This window comes from Acytostelium subglobosum (assembly GCF_000787575.1).
Source record: "Acytostelium subglobosum LB1 DNA, scaffold: scaffold8, whole genome shotgun sequence".
NCBI lineage: Eukaryota > Evosea > Eumycetozoa > Acytosteliales > Acytosteliaceae > Acytostelium > Acytostelium subglobosum.
Genome location: NW_012236525.1, coordinates 257,935 through 278,459, shown reverse-complemented (window position 1 = coordinate 278,459; position 20,525 = coordinate 257,935). Strand labels below are relative to the sequence as shown.

Genomic DNA, 20,525 nt, shown 5'->3' with positions numbered 1-20,525 from the left:
ATGTTACCAACTCCTTGGTACCTCCTCTAGTTTTCTTTAAAAGACGGCACCTGTTCTCGTTCAAATAGAGTTTTGTACAAACTCTCTATTTAAAGTAGGGAATTAATAAATTGAATTTGTTAATTTAAAATAAGATTAGTTATAATTATTATTCCATACCTTTAAGAGTTTTGCTATTGTATCAAACTGACTAACAGTGATAGTTAAATCTTGATAACTATAAGATATATGAATTATCTTTGGGAAGAGAAAGTCTATCATTATATAGCCACCTCTTCTGATGACCTTCCTCTCAATGATAGACTTGCAACCGAAGATCTGTTCAAAATATTCCCAAACATTCTCGGGAACACAAACAAAGTCAATGTCTTCTAGTTTGGTTGGCTTCATATCAATTCCATTTGGAAGAAGTAGGTCTTCATTGTGGATTGCACCAACATACTTGGGATTGGAAGCATAGCACCATTCTTTGAACCAATTTCTGTCCACTATGTACCAACTTTGTCCTGGGATCTTCTTTGAATTCCTAATCTCTCCAACCATAATTTGGACCGCTTCTTTATGTGTAAATCTATGTTTATATCCATACATGTCATTATAATGGTCACTAAATTCTTCTTCCTCCTCACCATCAACATCATCATATTCCTCATTATCCACTTGGTGAGAGGATCTAGATGAATGTTTATGCTTTCGATCTCGATCATCTTCATCATCACTCATTGACTCATTTGAACTGCTATCAGAGAGATCTGATATTGTGGTGACACGAGTAGGTATTAAATTACTCTTTGAGAATTGATCATCAGTCAAATGATTATCAAATGATTGTTTGTATGATCCAATTATATGAATATTTGAAAGATTGTTGTTGTAGCTATTCTTATTATTATTGCTGATGTTTATACTTTGTTGAATGTCCTTTGTTGGTATGGTTATTGGTTGTGATATATCATAAGGTGGTTTGGTACTATCCATACTAACTTCACCATCCTTATCAGTTTGTTTAATTTCTTCCTCTGTCATTTATTATGATTTGAACTTATAAATACTATAACAATAATAATGAAATGGATTTATATATTTCCAGAGTGTATTCAAGTCACAAACTTAATTTGACAAGTATAGATTGAGAAATCTATTAATTATTCATTAAATACATCTAATAAATTCCAATGACCATTTGTTCCAGCACAACACACTCTACCCGAATCTATACAGACTCATTCACTGGTGCACTCTTCATATATTGACACCAATCTAGATGAGTTTAGCTGGTCATCTGATTAACCACGCATACCACTGGACTTGCCAAGTACTTAGGTAAGTGATGGAAATAATATCGACATCATTCTTTAGTTGGCAAGGCTTGAATCATAACGTGACACAAACTTCCAGTAGGTTGTCATTTATTCCAACATCATTATCATCATCATCATCTCATCAACTGTTAGGAGTCACTTGAATTGAAATGGTTGACGAGGGGACACTGATGGCATGCCATTCGTTCAGATCTGACCCTTGGATATGCACCTCGGGTATAAATGTTGTACATTGTATATTATGTGCAAGATGTTTAGTTTGTTGTTGGAATGGAAAGTGCTTAGGCAATTGAGTTGAATGAATGAGTGAGTGAGAGTGATGGTGAGAGGTTGGAAGCTGAGTTGACAACACCAATGAAGTGAATGTGTGTGTATGTATGTTTGTAACGTGTATAAGTATGCTAAGACCATTGAAGAGTACCATCTACGATGGTATTGGTCCTGCCTCCAATCCATATGATTCCTTGTTTGTCATCGATCTGAACGACCAGTCTTGCATCGTGTCCAATCTCTCTTCCTTGTGATACGACGTAACCATGTGCCAGAGGTCCGTTTGGCTCTGCATGCGCAATGTATGCTCCGATCAGACCGTTGGCCGCACCAGACGCTGGGTCCTCCACGATTCCAACGCCGGCGGGCAGTGCACGTACCACAAGTTGATACTCTCCATTGCTGTCTTGTGCGCGCGCAAACACACAGATTCCCAAACAGTTGGTCTCCTTCGCCAGTGCCAGGATGGCCTTGTGATCGGGCTTCCACTGTCGCAGCTGCTGCTCACTCTCGCACTCGGCCAACCACCAGTGACGACCGCCCTCGACCAGCGCGGGCGGCAAGCGACCCAGACCAATACCGGCCAGCGAGGCGGCCAGCAGAGGGTGGGCGTCAAGTCCCGTGCGTATCACTTTGGCCTTGGGCGATTGCAACAACAACTGTCGCGTGCTGTTGTTGTGATCGGGGTCTAGTATGCGGATGGGCAGCACGCCTGCGCCACACTCCTGATGTATCTGGTTGTCTGCGTTTGGTGTCACCAGTTGACAATCGAGAGCGGCATGTGCGCTTCCAATGCTGGGATGTCCTGCGAATGGTATCTCCTTTGTGGGCGTGAAGATACGCACCTTATAAGATGCATTCTCTGCGGTAGGTGGCAAGAGGAATGTCGTCTCCACCAAGTTTGTCCACTTTGCAAACCTCTGCATCTGTTCATCAGTCCATCCCGTAGCGTCAGTCACGACACCAAGGTGATTACCTCCTCCCCTTGAATTACAAAACACGTCCAAATGTAAATAATGTACTTTGTTCAATGTCATCCTCTATCTCTATATCTCTATCTCTATCTCTATATGTATCTCTATCTCTATCTATATGTATATGTATGTTTGTTATCATGCAATACCATTGATGTTCGGAAGGACTCTTCGGGAAGCCTCAAAGGCCTTCCCCCAAAACGTGTCTAAATCTCAAAAAAGTACATACTTGGTAGATTGATTGATTTTATTCAACGTTTCGTGTGGGGGATTGATGGTGATGGAATGGATGGATGGTTGGATGCAATGGATAGACGCGACTAAATGACTACAACAATAACACGCTCACTTGAACTTCCTAGAGTTGTTGGAGTTCATAAAGTGTTTGTAAAGATGCATGAGCTTACGTTGTGACAGTGTCAGTGACGTGTCTGGCGTCATGCTCTTGACTCCATCCGGAGTGAGATAGATGCTGAATGGGAAAAAGTTGGTAGTCTTGCCATGCTCCTCCTTGAGCACCTTGACCAATGGAGTATCAATACACATAAAGATTCCAAGTGGAGTGTTTGGACAACGGTATGAATGCTAATTAATGGGATGAGAAAGGATGGTGTGAGTGAGCGAGTGAGCGATGAATGGGGACGTTGATGATGAACTTACAATATATGCACTGCCCTTGCAGTTATCGGTGGAACAGAAACCAAGTCCACAGAACATACAGACGGTCTTCTTGAGACTCTTGCAGTTGTCGCAGTGTCCATTCTCGAGTGAGTCGCGGAGGAAGTCAATGTACCTCTCTTGGAGCGAAATGAACTTGGGAAGAGTCTTGAATGAGGAGGGTGGCGGGAAGATACCAACAAACTTGGAGCCCTTGGGCGTGGTCTGCAGGGTGACGTAGTGATCGATCAATTGAGAGAAGTCCATGGTGGCCAAGAACTTGTCGATGGCGTTGACACCAAGGTAGTCGCGGATCTTGGTAAAGTCGGAGAAGTCCTCCAGAGAGATCTGGCTGGTGCTGTCAGGGATGTAGAACTCGCGGAACAAGTACATCTTCCTCAGGTATGGGTGGATCTGGTCGTTGAACTCCTCGATCTGCTCGGGCGACAGTGTAATGGTCTTGAGCTCGCCAAACATCTCCTTCAGACTCTTCTTGTTGAGAGTCTCTTTGGGATGTGTGCGCATAAAGTGCACTAGCATCATGGAGAATATGTAGTAGATGTAGCCGTTGGCAATGCAGTTGAATGGCTCGCAGTTGGAGAGGAACACCTGGTAGGTGGACGCGATGAATGGGTCCATCAGGAACACATAGTTGTTCTCCAGTGGCAGACGGTTCTCTTGAGTGGGCGGCACGTTGCACGCCATGATCACATGGAACAGCTTCTTGAGAGTGACCAGCTCCTTGTTGAACTCGACCTGCTTCATCAGGAAGTAGGGCTCGTTGCTGTACATTGAGGTCTTACGCGACTTGAGCTCCAGTGTCTCGATGTTCTGCAGTACAAACTTCCATAGGTAGCGCTCGATCACTGTGATGTTCTCCTTGTTGAACAGGAAGAAGTCGAAGCGACACAAGCTGGTGAAGAACAGCTTTCTGGCCTCGAGCGACTCGATCGTGTTGTCCACTGTCTGTGGGATGATGATGTTTGATGGCAGCGAGCACAGAGGGCATGCAAAGCCTTCCTCAAAGTTGGGGAACAGCTTGCGCAGACAGGTCTGATGGATGTTGTGCGCGCACGATGTGACGTAGGTGGATCCCGAGCGGTAAAAGAGGAAGCATGCAAACAGCGTTGGGTCGTCGTCCTTGCGTGGGAAGTATGGGAGAGAGCCAGGGATGATCTCGTTGAAGTAGTACTCATCGAGGAACTTGACATAGTCATCGGGCAACGACTCGTCGTTGAGGTAGCGCTCAACTTCGAGCTTGTTGTGCAGCTGGACGGTGGAGGTGATGTCAATGTATCCGATAGAGTATAAGATCTCCTGGGCCTTGCCAGTCTGACAAACAATACAGTTGTCGTCCTTGTGCTCTTGGTCGGCGTCGGCGTGAGCGTGGTCGTGCTCGTCCTCCTCGACGATCTCCTTGATCTTGCCGAGGTTGGGGTTGGGTGGCGGCAGGAGTGGTGAGTCTGTGAGTGGCGTCGAAGTCTTGTCGTCAAGCAGCTCTGCACCAGCGCTTGAGCTGGGTGGGGTTGAGGACAATGGGCTTGTGGCAAGGTTGCTACCGTTGTTGTTGTTGTCGTCTGAGCCATCCTTCTCCGAGTTGACCAACTCTGAGAGGAAGGACTGCTGCTGCTGCTTCATCCTCTCCGAGATCTTCTTGGCACGCTCCGAGATGGACTTCTTCTTGCTGAGCTCCTCGGCCGACTGGCCTTGGTTAAAGTCAATAAATCTGCCATCAAAGTAGGTCTTGAAGTGCGGGTCAAACTCCTGCAGGAAGGAGAAGACCGCGCGCAGATGTGTCTTCTTCTCGAGGTTGAGCGACTGCTTGGTCGTAATCCAGACGTTGCCCAGCAGGTCCAGCAGCGAGTATGGCTTCTTGTCGTTGGCAGAGACCTCCACGTTGAACGTGCGCAGCAGGTTCAGAATGGAGAAGGTGCGGTCAAACTTGACCTTGCTCTTGTCTTCGGCCTCAAAGTAGGTCTTGATCGACTCGTGGATGTAGTCGATGGTGGCAGCATCCATCGAGTCCTTGCGCTCGATGAACGACTTGATGCCCAGCGACATCATGTAGAGGAAGTCGTTGACGACAATATCGGCCTTCTTGAGGAGCAGACGGATGACGGGCTGCAGCTCAAAGGCGTCGTCGTAGCCAATGTACTCGTGCTCCAAGAAGTCCAGGAACACGGTAAATATCAGCTCGAACAGGGTCGGCTCGTCAAAGATGTCGTGCAGCTTGGCAAACTCGGGGCGCATCACCGTGAGCTTGGGCGCGGCGGGGAACTCGTCGGGTAGGCCCAAACGCTTCTGGTAGTCCGAGTAGTTGACCACAGTCTTGCTCTTCAAGAACGACTTGAACTTGAGCGAGAAGAAGGGATAGTAGAGATCGACGTCCTTCCAGTACTCATCCTTGAGCTCGCGTGCCTTGTCCTTCTTGACAGAGATCTGGTTGAGGATGGCTTCCATCCTCTCCTCTGACACATCCTTAAAGATGAACTCATAGTTCTTATACGACTCCAATGCAAAGTAGCCGGCAGCCACGATCTGGATCATGTGATGTCTAATCTCATCGTCCGTTGGGTTGACAGTCGCTCTCAACTGGAATGTCGATGTCAACAATGCGAACAAATCATTCAACGCTGATGTGGAGTCTGTAGTAATTGATTGATTGATTGAAAGTGAGTATGAGTGCATCGATCAATCTATCGCGATGGTAGTACTACATACTATAAATGTCCACAGAGGTGATGACGTTGAAGAAGGTGTGGAGGTAGTGCTTGGGACCAAGTGCCATCATGCCCATTTGGAGTGCAAAGAGATCGGTCATCATGGTGATGTCGGTGAAGAAGTCTGTGGACTTTTGCAACTTGCTCTGACTCTCCTTGGGATCGTACGATGGGTCATATGATATGTAGCACACTCTGAACAACAGGATTGAGTTGACCATGTTGACAACGCTCTCAATCTTCAAGTCCTTCAACTCAGTAGCATAGCCATAGTTGTACTGGAGCACAGCTGTGGCCAGCATTCTGTACAAGGGGAAGTGAACTGGGATCTCGCTATACTTGAACTTTTGGAAGAAGTCTTGATGTGGCAACAACAATCTTTGATTGATTGAGGATGTTAGGTAAGTGTGCCGAGTCTGCGGTGGCGGTGATACTGCCTACTTACTCATTTCTTGGATAGAGTGGAGGGTAGTAGAGGTTGTTGATAAAGGTGATGGCGTCGGTGATTAGACGTTGCGAGACCTTGGGGTCGTTGTCAAGGGTGGAGAGAAGGTTCTTGGTGGTCAGCATCAGCTTCTGCTCCAACAGCACGAGGAAACAGGTGGTCGTGATGGTTGGATCGACAAACTGTGGCGAGAAGAAGTTGTGTAGGCCAGTGGCAAACTCAAAGAACAAACGAATGATCTTGTCATCGTTCATAAAGTACTGTGCCACCTTCTTATTCAATATGAGCTTGGGGAATGTCTTGAAATCACTCTGCAACATCACCTCCCTATCGATCACTTTGTCAGTCTTGTAGAATGGCTCCAAGATTGGCATGTATGATTTCTGTTGTTCGCGCGAGGGTAAGGGTAAGGGTTAGCACATGCTTGGTCATATGATTGATTGATTTATGGATGGGGATACATACATGTGTTTGAAGAAGTAACTCCATGTAGTTACTGGAGGAGAAGCCAGTGGAGAATGGGACGAGGATGGAGTTGGTCTCGATGTAGAAGGAACCGATGAGCAACATGATCTCGGTGGAGTTGGGATCACGGGGCGTGAAGATGTCGATGTAGTTCTTGAGGTACTCCTCAAAGAAGATGATCTTGAACAGCTTGTGATTGTCGATCAAGAGGGTGAGCAGGTCGAGGAAGTAGTTGAGCAGGTGGAGACGACGGAAGAGGTAGAAGAGGAAGTGGTGCGACTCGATTGAGTGATTCTCGTTGGTGGAGAAAGGCAGAGGCACGGCGTTGTTCAGGCTGAAGCTGTTGGGCTCGAGGGTGCGCGACGACACCTCCTCCGAGATGATGTGAATCAGGATGGAGGAGCGCGACGCCAGGAACGACAGCCACTCGATGATCACCTCAATGTTTGTCTTGTTGGCCTCAAAGTCCGAGGGCATTGTCGTCACACGCTGCAGATAGGCAAAGATGTGGCGGAAGAAGAGATGCAGGTCCTTGAGGACGGCAGGCTGCACCATCTTGCACTGTCTGATCTGGTTGGCTTCGTCCACATTCCTATGATCCAAACAGAATCCCGAAGGTCTGATCGACTCTGCATTGCCACAATCACAAACAGCAGAGTTACTCTCATATATTGTGAATTGATGGTTCAAGTCAATGTGAGGTCCATTGAAGAAGCATGTTGGGCCTGTTGTTGTTGTTGTTGCGCGTCATGTCAGTCAATAATTCAATCATTCAATCACACTTGTGTTCGATCAACCGTCTGCCTCTGCCATCCATGTCCTCCATGCCTGCCACGCCTCTCTCGCCTCGCCCTGCCTTGCCAGTGATGCTTACATATACAACTATTCTCATTGATTGTGCAAGTCTCGCAAGAGAAGAACCAAGCACTCTTTGTTCTGGTCTCATATTGACACTTGAGAGTGTCCTCTGAGGGATACTTGTCAAAGAAGCTCTCGACCTCCATAAAGCAACACTTTTTGAATAGAGACTCGAGTAGCTCATTGGTCACTGTCTTGTCCTTGAGTTCATCCAACACCAACTTGAATGAAGGTGGCTCCTTCACTGTATCCACCAAACCATGTGAGTCTTTCAATCCGTCATCGCCAGCATCCTTACTTGCGACTGATGGATTGTTTCCCATTGCTTTTCTTTGTTCTTTGTTTGTTTAAATAAGATACTATAAGTAGTATAGTATATATTTGTTTGATTGATAGTTATAATATATATTATACAAAATGGTTAAATTAATAAATGTTGGTTGTTGTTGATGATGTGGAAGTGTGTGAGTTAGGTCGCGACAAAGATATCTCTCACTCTAAAGGGTTGTGTTTTGGGTCCACCTTGAGGAAATACCTTTTTTATTAATTTTTGAGTTCTTTGAACATTTATCACACCAACCTCTTGCAGAAGTTCAACAATCTTCTTCCTACTTTCTCAATCCAATCTGTGATTATCCAATCAATCGATCAATCAATTACATAACATCATCATTATCTGTTGTTGGGTTTGGTTGATGGTCAGTAGATAAGTCTCGGACAAATTTGATAGTATCGTGTTGGATGGTACTCAAGTTCATATATTTGGTTGGTTGGAATATCAATCAATCAAAGATAGAGATATAATGATTGTTAATTGAGACATCAGACTAGAACAGTGTGTTGCCAATGACTGATTGTGTTGGTGGAATCGAAGACCGTGTGGTCAACCTTTGATGACTGTTCACCACCCACCCTTGTCATCATCAAGTTTTGAAAGAATGAATGAACATGTTTGTGAAGATCATAATCATAAGATTAGAAATCTCTCTGTCTGTTATTTATATAAATTACAAACAATGTCTTCGACAACAACAAAGAGAAAGGATAAGAAGAAGACTGATGCTACGACATCATCATCATCTTCGTCGACAACAGATACCAAACAAACATCAACATCATCAAAAGATAAGAATGCAAGCGATCATTCATTATCATCATCAACATCATCAACACCAACATCAATAACTGAATATTCATTGAGATACCCAATATTCTGTTGTGCCAGTGGCGGAAAGTCAAAGCTGTTGGCAGTGGGAGGTGGAGGTGGCGCATCTAAAACTGGCATACCAAACGGCGTGGCGCTGTTCAAGTGGAATGGCACAAAGTTCACGTTCCTGGCGGAGCACACAACAGCTGACTGCATAACTAATTTGGCGATGCATCCCACTGCCGACACGTTCGCCTACAGCATCGGCAACAAGTGCTACGTGGTCAACTTTAACGCCTCCAACAAGACATTCGTACACTTCAAGCAGTTCGAGTCGGTCAGTCGATTCCAGGCCGAGGTGGGCAGCCCAAACAGCAGCGACAGCGGCGAGGAGGAGATGACGCACAGCGACACCAGCAGCAAGAGCAGCGCACAGGTCAAGAACGTGCCACTAGAGCAGTACTGCTGCCGCTACAGTCCGGCCGGCGACCTGCTGGTCACATCCGGCTCGGACCGCTCCATCAAGGTCTGGGAGGTGCCCGCGTACACGCTGGCGCACGAGATCAACAACTGCCACACGGATGAAGTTACTTCGCTCGACGTCAACAACTCAAACACGTACATGGTCACCACGTCCAAGGACAAGACGTGCAAGGTCTGGAACCTGCTTTCGGGGCGCGTCGAGCAGGTGCTCCACTACGACATTGGCGGCCAGGAGCTGACGTTCCGCGGCTGTCGCTTCCTTGACGGCGGACTGAACCTGCTGACATGTATGTCGCGGCCCAAGTCGGGCAAGGTGGGCGGCTGCACCTACGTGGGCAAATGGAAGGTGGCCTCTGGCAAGCTGGAGGCCAGTCAACAGATTCACGGCAAGATGCACAACACATGTATGGAGCTCAGTGCCAATCAAAAGACACTCGCCGTTGGCACGGCCGACAGCAACGTCACTGCCATCAAAGTTGGGACACTGAGTCGTGTCGATCGTTGGGAGCCACACGACTTTGTCATCACTGGTGTAACATTCTCTCCCGACAACGAATCAGTCTGTTCAGTATCCGCCAACTATTCTCTAAAGTCTCACAAAGTGACACCCAGATTAATTGGTATGTTTGTTATCCTGGCCGGCCTTCCGGCAATCAATCAATCATCAAGACATGCATGACTAACGCCACCCCCTCACTGGCATCCCACTGTCTAGACATTAACTATAAGCAAATGATTGTAATGGCGATAATATTTATTGTAGTTGCCTTGATACTGCAATCAATCCTAGTTCCGTTATTAGGATCTAATGATCAACAACAACAACATACAACAACACATACAACAACACATACAGTATCAGAATCAACACATCCATCATCATCGGTACCTCATTCATCAAACTCTCAACCATCCAGTGTTTGATTGAACCGAATGACTATGCATGCTTGCTTGACTTATTGATCCATTGATGATTGATCATCCAACATATAGCCGACCGATAGTTAGACGCGAGCCACAACCTTATAAAGCACTTTAGACGACTCTGAGATACTTCCAATCATTCTGTCTCGGGTCATCTCGTCACCACATTGGGCATTCTCATTCATTCCAACCTGATCTGCAAATTTCACTTGAAATATCCTCCATCAAAATGGAGCTTGTGATTGAGTTGATTTGCAGCCCTTCCTCCCTTTGACCCCAATTAAACAAACAACAATCGATGAGGTCCCAACACCTCCAACAACACTTCAAACAACTTTATTCATTTCTCTTAATACTACTACTAATAACATTATACATATATATAAACGATAAACATATATGATGAGGATCATTACATTAGCCTCATTTGTTGTTGTCGTCTCATTGTTGTTGGCAACAACTATCAATGCCAACTCACAATTTGAAGAGAACCCCGATGACAAACGTAACATCTCACAGATAATAGTTGCACGTGGCTATGCTGAGGAGGACCATCATGTCGTCACTCCAGACGGATTCATCGTATGTCTCTCATTGACCATCTATCATCACCTGACACTCACTCCTCATTCAATCAATCAATCAATCAATCAGTTGTCTCTTCAAAGAATACCTGCATCTAGATACCAACCAAACCCAGCGCCATACGCTGCCAATGGCAAGCCAGCAGTTATATTACAGCATGGTGTAGAGGACATTGGCACCAGTTGGGTCATTCAAGAGAATGTCTATCAGAGCCTTGGCTTCATTCTGGCCGATGCCGGATTCGATGTCTGGATCAGCAATGTCAGAGGAACAACCTACAGTAACTCTCACATCAAGTATAATCCAACTCAGAAGGAGGTAAGATATTGATTGATTGGACATGGATCATGGACAAACTGGATCACTCACTCACTAAATCATTCATTTCAATCAATCAACATACTTAGTTCTGGGCATGGAGCTTTGATCAGATGGCAGAGTATGACTTGCCAACTGTTGTTGACTATGTGCTTGGCGTCACTGGACATGAGACAGTTGGATACGCTGGACATTCACAGGGCACTACAATGGGATTCATTGCATTCACCAACCCTGAGTTGGTGAAGAAGATTAACTTGTTCGTGGCGTTTGCTCCAGTGGTCCGCGTGACACACTGCACCAGCGAGCTGTTGGACGTCATGGCCGACTTGGACCTCGCCAACATTCTCGAGCTGTTGGGCGAGAAGGCTTTCTTGCCAGACACACCAACCATGCAAAAGTTGATGCCAGTGCTTTGTGGCGCCAGCCCCGACATGTGCCAGAACTTCCTCGGACTGATCATGGGCTTTGACCTGAGCAACATCAACAACACTCGTCTTCCCGTTATCATGGCACACGAGCCAGGCGGAACGTCCGTGCAGAACGTCGTTCACTGGTCGCAGTGCAAGAAGCATGGCTACAGGAAGTACAGCTACGGCCCACTGGGCAACCTTGAGAAGTACGGCCAGTTGGAGCCACCCTCGTACAACATCACCGAGTTCCTGGCACCAGTGATCATCTTTTACGGTGGCCACGATGATCTGGCCGACCTTACCGACGTCGAGTGGCTGATTCCACAGCTGGGCGACCATCTCCTGTACCAGAAGTTCATGCCATCCTACTCGCACATCGATTTCGTCTGGGGTGAGAACGCCTACCAGTGGATCTACAACGATGCCGTCAGCTTCCTCCAGAAGTATGCTCCAACGTCAACTTCTCAAACACATGTATCACTCTAAGCTTTAGATCAACTAGGATCATCCATCTTTAATGAATGAATAAATGATCAACATGCATCCAAGGGTTAGGGTAGGGTAAGGGTAGGGTAAGGGTTGGGGTTAGGGTAAGGGTTCAAAATGCTCTCTCTTTGTCAACCAAGTTGTGCTTCATTTGACAACATGTATTACAACAAGATAATAGTAATATCTGATATATAATGGATGCTGTTGAAAAGGTATTTAGTGATGTGATACTCCTCCGTAAGATCATCAGATATGCTTGGACTGGAAATGCATATATGCCTTTAAGGTATAGACTACAACTGTCATTGGTATCTCGTCAATTCTTCAAAGTGATGAGGGATAGCGCAGGATACATCGATACGGCCACATTCAAAATGATCAACCCAGATGACGAACAATCAGACAATATCTTCGATCATCTTGGCTCGCAACACTGCCTGCTCAAGACGATACGCCGTTTGATCACCAACAATAATATCCTCTTGCCATCGAGTAATATCCAATTAGAGGAGTCCAACCAAAGTCTGCTCTTTGGTCACGTCGAAGAGTTGGTAATTCATGAATCATTGTATGACTTCCAGTCCTTCCTCAAAAGCAATAATGGGAGATTGACATCCATTCATTTCAATAACTTTGTTGTTGAGGATGCCAAGAGCTTCTGGTCCAACGAAATCAAGCCGAACCTACAACTCGCTCAACGTCTTCAAACATTGTTGTTCGATTTCAACATGTATGATTCTGATGACCATGGGCAGCTACCGGTATACCTTGAAGCAGTTCAGCTGCCAAATGTTAGACGCATCCGGATAAGAGGTGATGCCAGCGACTTCACTTTTGCTGAAAGCCTTCTCAAACAACTTCACAGTCTTACATTGGGATGCAAGAGATCGTTCACTGCCCATCACATCCAAGATCCAGAGGCTTTCTTTGGTGCACTAAAAATGAATGATCAGTTGACAACACTCAAACTGCGTCTCAGCAACATGAGTGGATACAATGATTACAAGCCAGCATTCCTCGACTTTCTAAGATACAATCAATCATTGACATCTTTATCGGTTGGATTCATCCGTGATCGATCAATCGTTGAACTGATCTCGTCCAATCGTAACTTACAACAACTCAAGATACAAACGAATGAGACTGACATTGACTTTGGCTATATCAGGCGACTGACAATCTCATCCAGACGAGACAGCAACATCTATCACATGTTGTGCACGATGGTTGGCCAGACCACATGTGCGTTGACCTCACTGCATCTCAAGTTCTACCAATTCTACCACTCATCATGCTATACCATCATCAAGGCACTACCTACTCTCATCTCGGGAATGACCTCTCTTTGCCACCTGACCATTGAGATCTGCGGACATGTTCCGCCAACCTTGTGGATCAATGCAATGTGTGCCTGGGGAGGCTACAGCGGCAATCTGGAAACTCTCACACTCAAGAGTAATGCGCAACAATTTGGCGGAGGACTGTTCCGTCAGACACTACTTGTGCTCGAGAGTGGACTCAATTCCCTTACTGTCTTTGATAACGATGAACAGATCACCATGATCAAAGGGAAACATCAACGACTGGTACCTGAGGCAGAGTCCAGACATCCCATCGTGATCATAAAGTTTCATATTCTCAATCCTTTACTCTACGAGGATGATTATAAATTCGAAGATCAGGTACTTCTCTACAAGCTTCAAGACAAATCAATGGAATTCAACAATGTGACGCTATACTACCGTCTCGAAACTCCAAGGATGTCAAGATGTTCTTGCTCATGTGGTCATGATTATATTAAGGATAACATCGATGACCATTTGGACAATATAATACTATCAAGTATATATCCTCCAAGTTCATTTTATTATTCCTATAGAGACGAAGATGATTTCCAATCGATTGAGTCATATGGCTTTGAGGGCGTCAACTCAGAAGAGAGATTGGACAATATATATGATCAATGGTATGCCAAGACTAATAACAAAATAAGGTTGCCAATAGAATAAACTACAATTATCTTGAAATACAGTTAGGGCAAGGGTTTTTCAAGTGGGTGATGAACAACTCTTCAAAAATATCAATGGGATGTGACACTTCATCTTCCCAATTCATTCTAATTCAATCACTTACATGTAACATAAATCTCGAGATAAAGATAAATATAGATAGATAAGAAGAAGAAGATATATATATAATAATAGAATAAACAATGAAGCTACTAGGGTTGCTAAGAAATATACAATATATTCAACATTGTAGATCATGCACTACACCTATTGGTCGAAGTGCATTGTCATCATCATCATGGTCCACAACAACTAGTATCAAACAACTCAATCAATTATCATCATTATCATCATCATCATCATCATCAAACACATACATCAGATATTATACAAGTGCAACTACAATTGTAAACAGTAGTAGCAGTAGTAGTAATAATAACAATGTCACATCAACAACAAATAATAAATCATCAATATCAACATCATCACCAAGTCAACAACAACAACCTGATCAATCACAATCACAATCACAACCACAACAACAACAACAACAAACTACTAAACAACAAGGTGGCGCATGCTGGTGTATACTCAACTGTAAATTGCAATCAAAGAGAATACATGTGTCACAGATTAAGCCAGTGCCATACTTGGATGGAGAGAAGGGCTACGTGCTAGGCGAGTACAACACCAACTATGAGACTCCATTGAGTGTCTCGAGAAAGGCTGTCCTGCAGGAGATGATCAAGGAGAAGGAACAATCAGAGCAGGAAGAGCGCGAGCAAGAGGACGACGAGGAGAAGCAACATGAGGAGGAGAAGAAGCAGACCAAGCAACTGTTCAAGAGCGACGAAGAGCGCGAGGAGGAGTGTCGCAAGTACCCTGTGCTCAATGACACCACCACATCGATTGGACCACTCCACGTCCTATACAAGAACCAATGGATCATGACCGTTGTAGAGCGGACAGAGACTGAGAACAAGGACAACGAGCCATACTTTGTACTTAAGCTAAAGGTAAGTGGAGCACGTGATAGCGTGAACATTGGAGAATAACCAGCTAACCTTGTCTTCCCCCCTGTTACACAGACACCAATCAGACAAGCCAGCGATGTATCATTCAACATTGAGAGCCTGTCGTACTTCTCGTCGATTGAGAAGTTGTTGTCCTTCAGCAAGTCTGTGGAGTGCAGCGACAAGGAGTTCGAGAAGCTGTTCTTGACAAAGTCCGACTCGACCACCAAGAAGGAGACCAAGTGGCTGGTGGAGGCACGTCCCTTCCTGCGCGAGGCCCTTATGTCACTAAGCATCCAACTGCTGCCATCAATTGGCTTTGCCAACTGTAGCATCAACCTGCAACTAAAGAAGGAATCTTTAATCAAGTGCAAGCAGGACTCATCGCTCGAGTTCCCGCCCAACGTCTACCAGCTAGAGCTGGAGATTGACAGCACTGAGAGCATGTGGAAGAAGGATCCAGCAGCCATCGAAAAGATACTCTACCTCTACACAGTCATGTTTGATAGCATCGTCTCATTGGGACACACTGATGATGCGCCAATCGATCAGACCTATCTCTAAGTCGCGCAACATATCTCTCGTCGACGCCATGCCAAGCATTCAATCAAACCAATTAATCTATCATTCTATCATTCAATCAAACAGTCAGTGTACTACCATGGAGACATGGAGAGGAATATTGATGAACTGGATACAGCAATCACTTGCTGCCAGTTGTACGTGTATGTGTATATATGAACTAAATGTGTTGTCTAAGAGACTGGAGTTGCTTGGTTGGATAAACTCGTCGCTTCTCCCAGAGATCAAGCACACGATGTGCCATCTGTCGGTAATGGTCTGGTTCGTTGCTGAGTGATGAGAAGATGCTGGGTAGACAGGGCTCGATGAGCTCTGCCATGGGGTCCAGTCGATCGGTCTTCCTTCGTCGCAGAAGGCCAAAGTTCAATAGGTCATGGATCAAGTAGACTATACTGATCCTGTGATTGGAGTTGTTGATGATGTTGCTGCTGTAGCGTTCCAAAGATTGTATGTTTGATGCAATGAATGACATTATTGATTGTCCACATCTAAAGTGAAGTAATATCCAATCCTTCGCCTCCTGTTTGGTTGGCCATGGATGGTGTTAGAAGTTGGATTTGTTATCCGGACAGCCAACAAGATATGATATTTACAGCGATCGACTTATAGGTTGGCGCCAGGTGTTGAATGATATGGCTCAGATGCTCCCTCTCTTCTATACTAAGTTTGTCCAGTGGCGGAGGAGAGAGTGTTTTCCCTGTAGTCGACTGGATCGCATTGATTGATTGATTGAAGGGGGGAATGGGTCCCAGATTCGAAGGAAGGGTTAGTCTGTGAACTTTGATCAATCAATCAATCAATCAATCAACCAATCAACCATGGATGGAACATACGATTGTACTGTTGATGTCTGTGTTTGGATCAATATGTTCGATTGATGATGAGTTGATGGAGGTGATGACAGTGGAGGTTTGTGTTGGAGAGAGTGGCGCTGAGGGAGGAGGAGACAGCGGCAAAAGTGGAGGTTGAGTGTGTTTGGATGATATGGTGGTCTTGATGCTTGCCCAATTGGTCTTGATCTTGTTGCCCGCGAAAAGACTGCCATTGGTGAGCCTGATGGCATTCTCAGCGTCATCATGCTCTGTGTACTTGATGAATGCGCATCTGCCATCGACTCGTATCGACTCCACGGTGCCATGCTTTGAGAAGAACGTTCGCAGAGCATCCTCCTGTGTGTCCGAGGGCAGATTACCGACCCATAGCTTTGATACCTCTTGTGTGACAACAACAGAGGCTCCGGGTTGTTGTTGAGGGAGGGCCGTGGGGGGTGGGAGAGGTGCGGCGTAATATCCATGAGCATGAGGCAACATTGTGTAGTAGGAGGAGTCGACAGAGTTGAAGGATGTGGGCAGTGCAGACGGTGGAGGCGGCTGATAGGGGTAGTATGCTTGGGACATGTGGATGTGGTGGGGATGAGGCAGAGGCAGCGGTCCTTGCATCTGAAGCTGAAGCCCAGGCATCATCATCATTCTGTTGTATGTAGGAGCTGCTGCAGATGTTGTTGCTGCCGCTGCACTAACAAGTTGATGTTGGTTTTGATGGAGATGATGATGCTGATGATGATTCACACTGATGTTCACTGGTGATGCGGCATCATCGTAGTCCATTGCAATTGCTCGAGCTGCTCTTTGCACGCGTGACGTGACGTGAGATGAGGTATTTGTTAATCACCTTCAAATGCTCAGCACTGTATTGTCTGTCTGTATGTCTGTCGAGAGATTGAGTTAACTAACACAAAGAGAGTGATTATAATCTTATGACTATGTTTCAAGTCACAGGCGACCACGACTCAACAGATCAATTTGCCGAGAATTGTTGGTTCAAACTTGAGGGTGTCTTGGAGACCAAACCAAGGATTTTCCCATTCCTTGGAATTGTTGTTGTTGTTTGGTCAATCTGTCACACATTTCATATATTTATAAACTACTGATACTCAATGTCAAAGACAGTAACAGTAGTAGTGTATTTATCTATCTTTGAAATCTAGAAATAGTTATTATTATCACTGCCTGCTTAGCTTGGAACTATTAAGGGACCATGTTCATTAAAACTAAACTGTGGTCAATAACATTGAGTGATTGTTTGGTTGGTCCACAGCCCGGACCACCTCCCCCATCTAACTTATATCTTTTGGAATGTTAATGGGTAGTAGTCTAAAAGAGAGAGGTGAGTGTTGATTGATTGATTGTTTCTTTGTTTGAATTGAATGATCCAATTATTGTTCTCTTAATTGTTAATTAAAGTAGTGAGTGTGTGTGTGAATGATCTAAGTGTGAGTATTGATTCATCAATCACCTTGACCACCTCATCCATCTTTATTGCCATGATGACTAGCCTTGGCATCAAACACCTTGGTGCTACATCATTCCCCAAAGAAGCAATCAAGTTGCAAAAGCAACAACAACACCCACCTTTACCCTTTGATTTGAAGTGGTGATAATAAAGTTGTTATTGTGTTCCATTTACTTGTTGGTTGGATGATGGATAAGTGAACATGTTATAAAAGGATCAACCATTCAATCAATCATATATACAATCAATCAATCAATCAATCAAACAAACAATCTAATATAATATAATATAATATTTAAATAAGATGTCATCTATTAACTATATTGACTCACATTGTCATGTTTGGAAGGTGGAGAGAGGCGACTATGATTGGCTAAATGAGTCAATGACCTCACTCTATAAGGACTTCTCAATAGATGATTATAAGGAAGCCGCAACAAAGTTTGGTGTCACTGGTTGTGTGTTGGTACAGGCTGCACCGACAGTGGACGAGACATCCTATCTGTTGAACATCGCCATGCAGAGTGGAGGCTTTGTAAAGGGTGTGGTGGGCTGGTGCGACATGCTTGGCGGCGACACCACCATCACCAACTTGAAGCAAATGTACGACTCCACCTTCCTCAATGGCAAGCCACTTCTGGTGGGCATTCGTCCCATGCTGGAGAACATCTCGCAGGAGGACTGGATGCTGCAGAAGGAGTTGGCCCCAGTGATCAACTGGATGATCTCCAAGAACATCGTGTTTGAAGCACTGGTCCGTCCCGGCCATCTCAAGCATCTCAGGAAGTTCCTCATCCGCTACCCTCGTCTAAAGGTCGTCATTGACCATGCCGCCAAGCCATCGATCAATGGAGACAAGGCCGCATTCGACCAGTGGAAGGCCGACATTGAGTGGATCGCCAAGAACTCGCAGACCTCACTCGTCAAGATATCTGGATTCTACAATCAGGTGACGGTGGAGGCTGGCAAGGAGAAGGACATCACCGAGTACAACTCACGTGTTGCACCCTACGTTATGCATCTCGTGCGCTGGTTCACTCCCAAGCGTTTAATGTGGGGATCAGACTGGCCCGTCCATGACAACTACGAGGCCTGGTTCAAGTTCTGTCGTGACTGTTTCTCCACCCTCTCCAAGGAGCAACAGACCGACTTCTTCCAGGGAAATGCCACCCGTCTCTATGGCTTCTGAAGACCCTGTCGCCAACAACAACAACAACAAATCTGACATCAAGTAGTCGATCGCAATGCTCGCTCGCCTATCTATCTCCATCAATGATCAACTACCCTTTTTGTAAATAAACGTTATAGTAGTATCTACCAATGAGCCATGCCATGTCCACAACTTCATCTTCCTCTCATTGATCAAGAGTGACTGAATGAGTTCGAAATGATCGATCGATCGAATGTTTAATGAGGGTTGTTGTTGAGTGATCGTACATCATGCTATATATATTACAATGAGTCCATCAGAGTTGACATGTCCTTGAACTGCTGTGCAAAGTCCTGTTCATCATTGAATGAATGAATGAGTGAGTGAGCTTCATTCAGGTCGCGACATGAGATACATACTTGGAACTCTGGTACAGACAACTCGAATGAATGTGATGCCAATTGATTGTTGGTGTCCAATACCTTGACAAAGACTGAAATGAATGGAGTGTTCAGTTGCTCGCACTTGTTTGATGATACTGACACACCTAGCTTCCACTGGAAATCAACCAATCGTCCAACATTAAACAGCTACATTTGATACAAGTATGTTAATAACATACACATCTATCTATACCTGTCACAACTATATATAGTATACCTTGTCCATGATTGATTGTATCTGTATTTGTATAAAAATAAGCTGTTTGAAGTAATGTCAAGAATGAACCCATGTCCAACAACACTTTGGATTTTTCTTCCATCATTTCGAATCAATCAAATATCTCAAGTCAAAGAAAGAGAGAGATAGAGATACATACATCATGTCTTCAAGGAGAAGAAGTAGAAGTAGAAGTTCAAGTCGTGATAGGAATATAGACAGACGCGATAGATATAGAGATAGGAGTAGAAGTAGAAGTAGAAGTAGAAGTAATGGTCGCGATACTACTGTTCGTCGAAATGATAATAATGTAAACGATAGTAGGCGTGATCTATACAGGGATCGCAGTCCAAATCGTGATGCACACAAGAGCAGCAGGAGTAGAAGTAGGAGTAGAGACCGCCAGAGCTCAGTCACAAATACGAACACGAATGCGAACATTGACAAGGTCGATAGAAAGAGGAGTAGGAGCAGAAGTAAAGATAGAGATGGTGATAGGAAGAATGACAGAAAGAAGAGAGATCGTAGTAAGAGTAGAAGTAGGAGTAGGAGTACAAGTAGAGATCGTAGTAGTAAGAAGAAAAGGAGTAGTGATAAGAAGGACAAGAAAGACAAGAAGAAGGACAAGAAGAGGGACAAGAAGAGGGACAAGAAGGACAAAAAGAAGAAGAAGAAGGATAAGAAGGCTAAAGGTCCTGTGCAACTATCAAAAGTAACTATAGACATCCTGGATGATGATCACGTTACCT

General features: G+C 44.9%; 9 protein-coding genes across 9 annotated transcripts; 5 read left to right on the top strand and 4 right to left on the bottom strand.

The window, feature by feature from the left end:
• Window positions 1-1,723: 1,723 nt before the first annotated feature.
• On the bottom strand, window positions 1,724-2,629 carry SAMD00019534_044940 (hypothetical protein; the record flags this gene model as incomplete). Its single annotated transcript, XM_012899984.1, has 1 exon — window positions 1,724-2,629. One exon carries the CDS (start codon window positions 2,627-2,629, stop codon window positions 1,724-1,726), a length of 906 nt encoding a protein of 301 aa, XP_012755438.1.
• A 282-nt stretch (window positions 2,630-2,911) lies between these two features.
• Window positions 2,912-8,034, bottom strand: SAMD00019534_044930 (hypothetical protein; the record flags this gene model as incomplete). Its single annotated transcript, XM_012899983.1, has 6 exons — window positions 2,912-3,151; window positions 3,227-5,868; window positions 5,945-6,321; window positions 6,389-6,771; window positions 6,854-7,578; window positions 7,728-8,034. 6 exons carry the CDS (start codon window positions 8,032-8,034, stop codon window positions 2,912-2,914), a joined length of 4,674 nt encoding a protein of 1,557 aa, XP_012755437.1.
• Window positions 8,035-8,727: 693 nt separating this feature from the next.
• Window positions 8,728-10,265, top strand: SAMD00019534_044920 (hypothetical protein; the record flags this gene model as incomplete). Its single annotated transcript, XM_012899982.1, has 2 exons — window positions 8,728-9,961; window positions 10,198-10,265. The coding sequence occupies 2 exons, from the start codon at window positions 8,728-8,730 to the stop codon at window positions 10,263-10,265; spliced, it is 1,302 nt and encodes a 433-aa protein (XP_012755436.1).
• Window positions 10,266-10,664: 399 nt separating this feature from the next.
• Window positions 10,665-12,064, top strand: SAMD00019534_044910 (hypothetical protein; the record flags this gene model as incomplete). The annotated part of the gene is made up of 3 exons (XM_012899981.1): window positions 10,665-10,847; window positions 10,920-11,168; window positions 11,258-12,064. Coding segments are annotated over 3 exons (1,239 nt in total), but the record flags the coding sequence as incomplete, so codon positions are not given.
• A 338-nt stretch (window positions 12,065-12,402) lies between these two features.
• Window positions 12,403-13,862, top strand: SAMD00019534_044900 (hypothetical protein; the record flags this gene model as incomplete). Its single annotated transcript, XM_012899980.1, has 2 exons — window positions 12,403-13,752; window positions 13,830-13,862. 2 exons carry the CDS (start codon window positions 12,403-12,405, stop codon window positions 13,860-13,862), a joined length of 1,383 nt encoding a protein of 460 aa, XP_012755434.1.
• A 420-nt stretch (window positions 13,863-14,282) lies between these two features.
• Window positions 14,283-15,656, top strand: SAMD00019534_044890 (hypothetical protein; the record flags this gene model as incomplete). Its single annotated transcript, XM_012899979.1, has 2 exons — window positions 14,283-15,095; window positions 15,168-15,656. The coding sequence occupies 2 exons, from the start codon at window positions 14,283-14,285 to the stop codon at window positions 15,654-15,656; spliced, it is 1,302 nt and encodes a 433-aa protein (XP_012755433.1).
• Window positions 15,657-16,277: 621 nt separating this feature from the next.
• Window positions 16,278-17,071, bottom strand: SAMD00019534_044880 (hypothetical protein; the record flags this gene model as incomplete). The annotated part of the gene is made up of 2 exons (XM_012899978.1): window positions 16,278-16,334; window positions 16,508-17,071. The coding sequence occupies 2 exons, from the start codon at window positions 17,069-17,071 to the stop codon at window positions 16,278-16,280; spliced, it is 621 nt and encodes a 206-aa protein (XP_012755432.1).
• Window positions 17,072-18,270: 1,199 nt separating this feature from the next.
• Window positions 18,271-19,152, top strand: SAMD00019534_044870 (hypothetical protein; the record flags this gene model as incomplete). The annotated part of the gene is made up of 1 exon (XM_012899977.1): window positions 18,271-19,152. A coding segment is annotated over one exon (882 nt), but the record flags the coding sequence as incomplete, so codon positions are not given.
• A 266-nt stretch (window positions 19,153-19,418) lies between these two features.
• On the bottom strand, window positions 19,419-19,785 carry SAMD00019534_044860 (hypothetical protein; the record flags this gene model as incomplete). Its single annotated transcript, XM_012899976.1, has 3 exons — window positions 19,419-19,469; window positions 19,536-19,706; window positions 19,777-19,785. The coding sequence occupies 3 exons, from the start codon at window positions 19,783-19,785 to the stop codon at window positions 19,419-19,421; spliced, it is 231 nt and encodes a 76-aa protein (XP_012755430.1).
• Window positions 19,786-20,525: the final 740 nt, after the last annotated feature.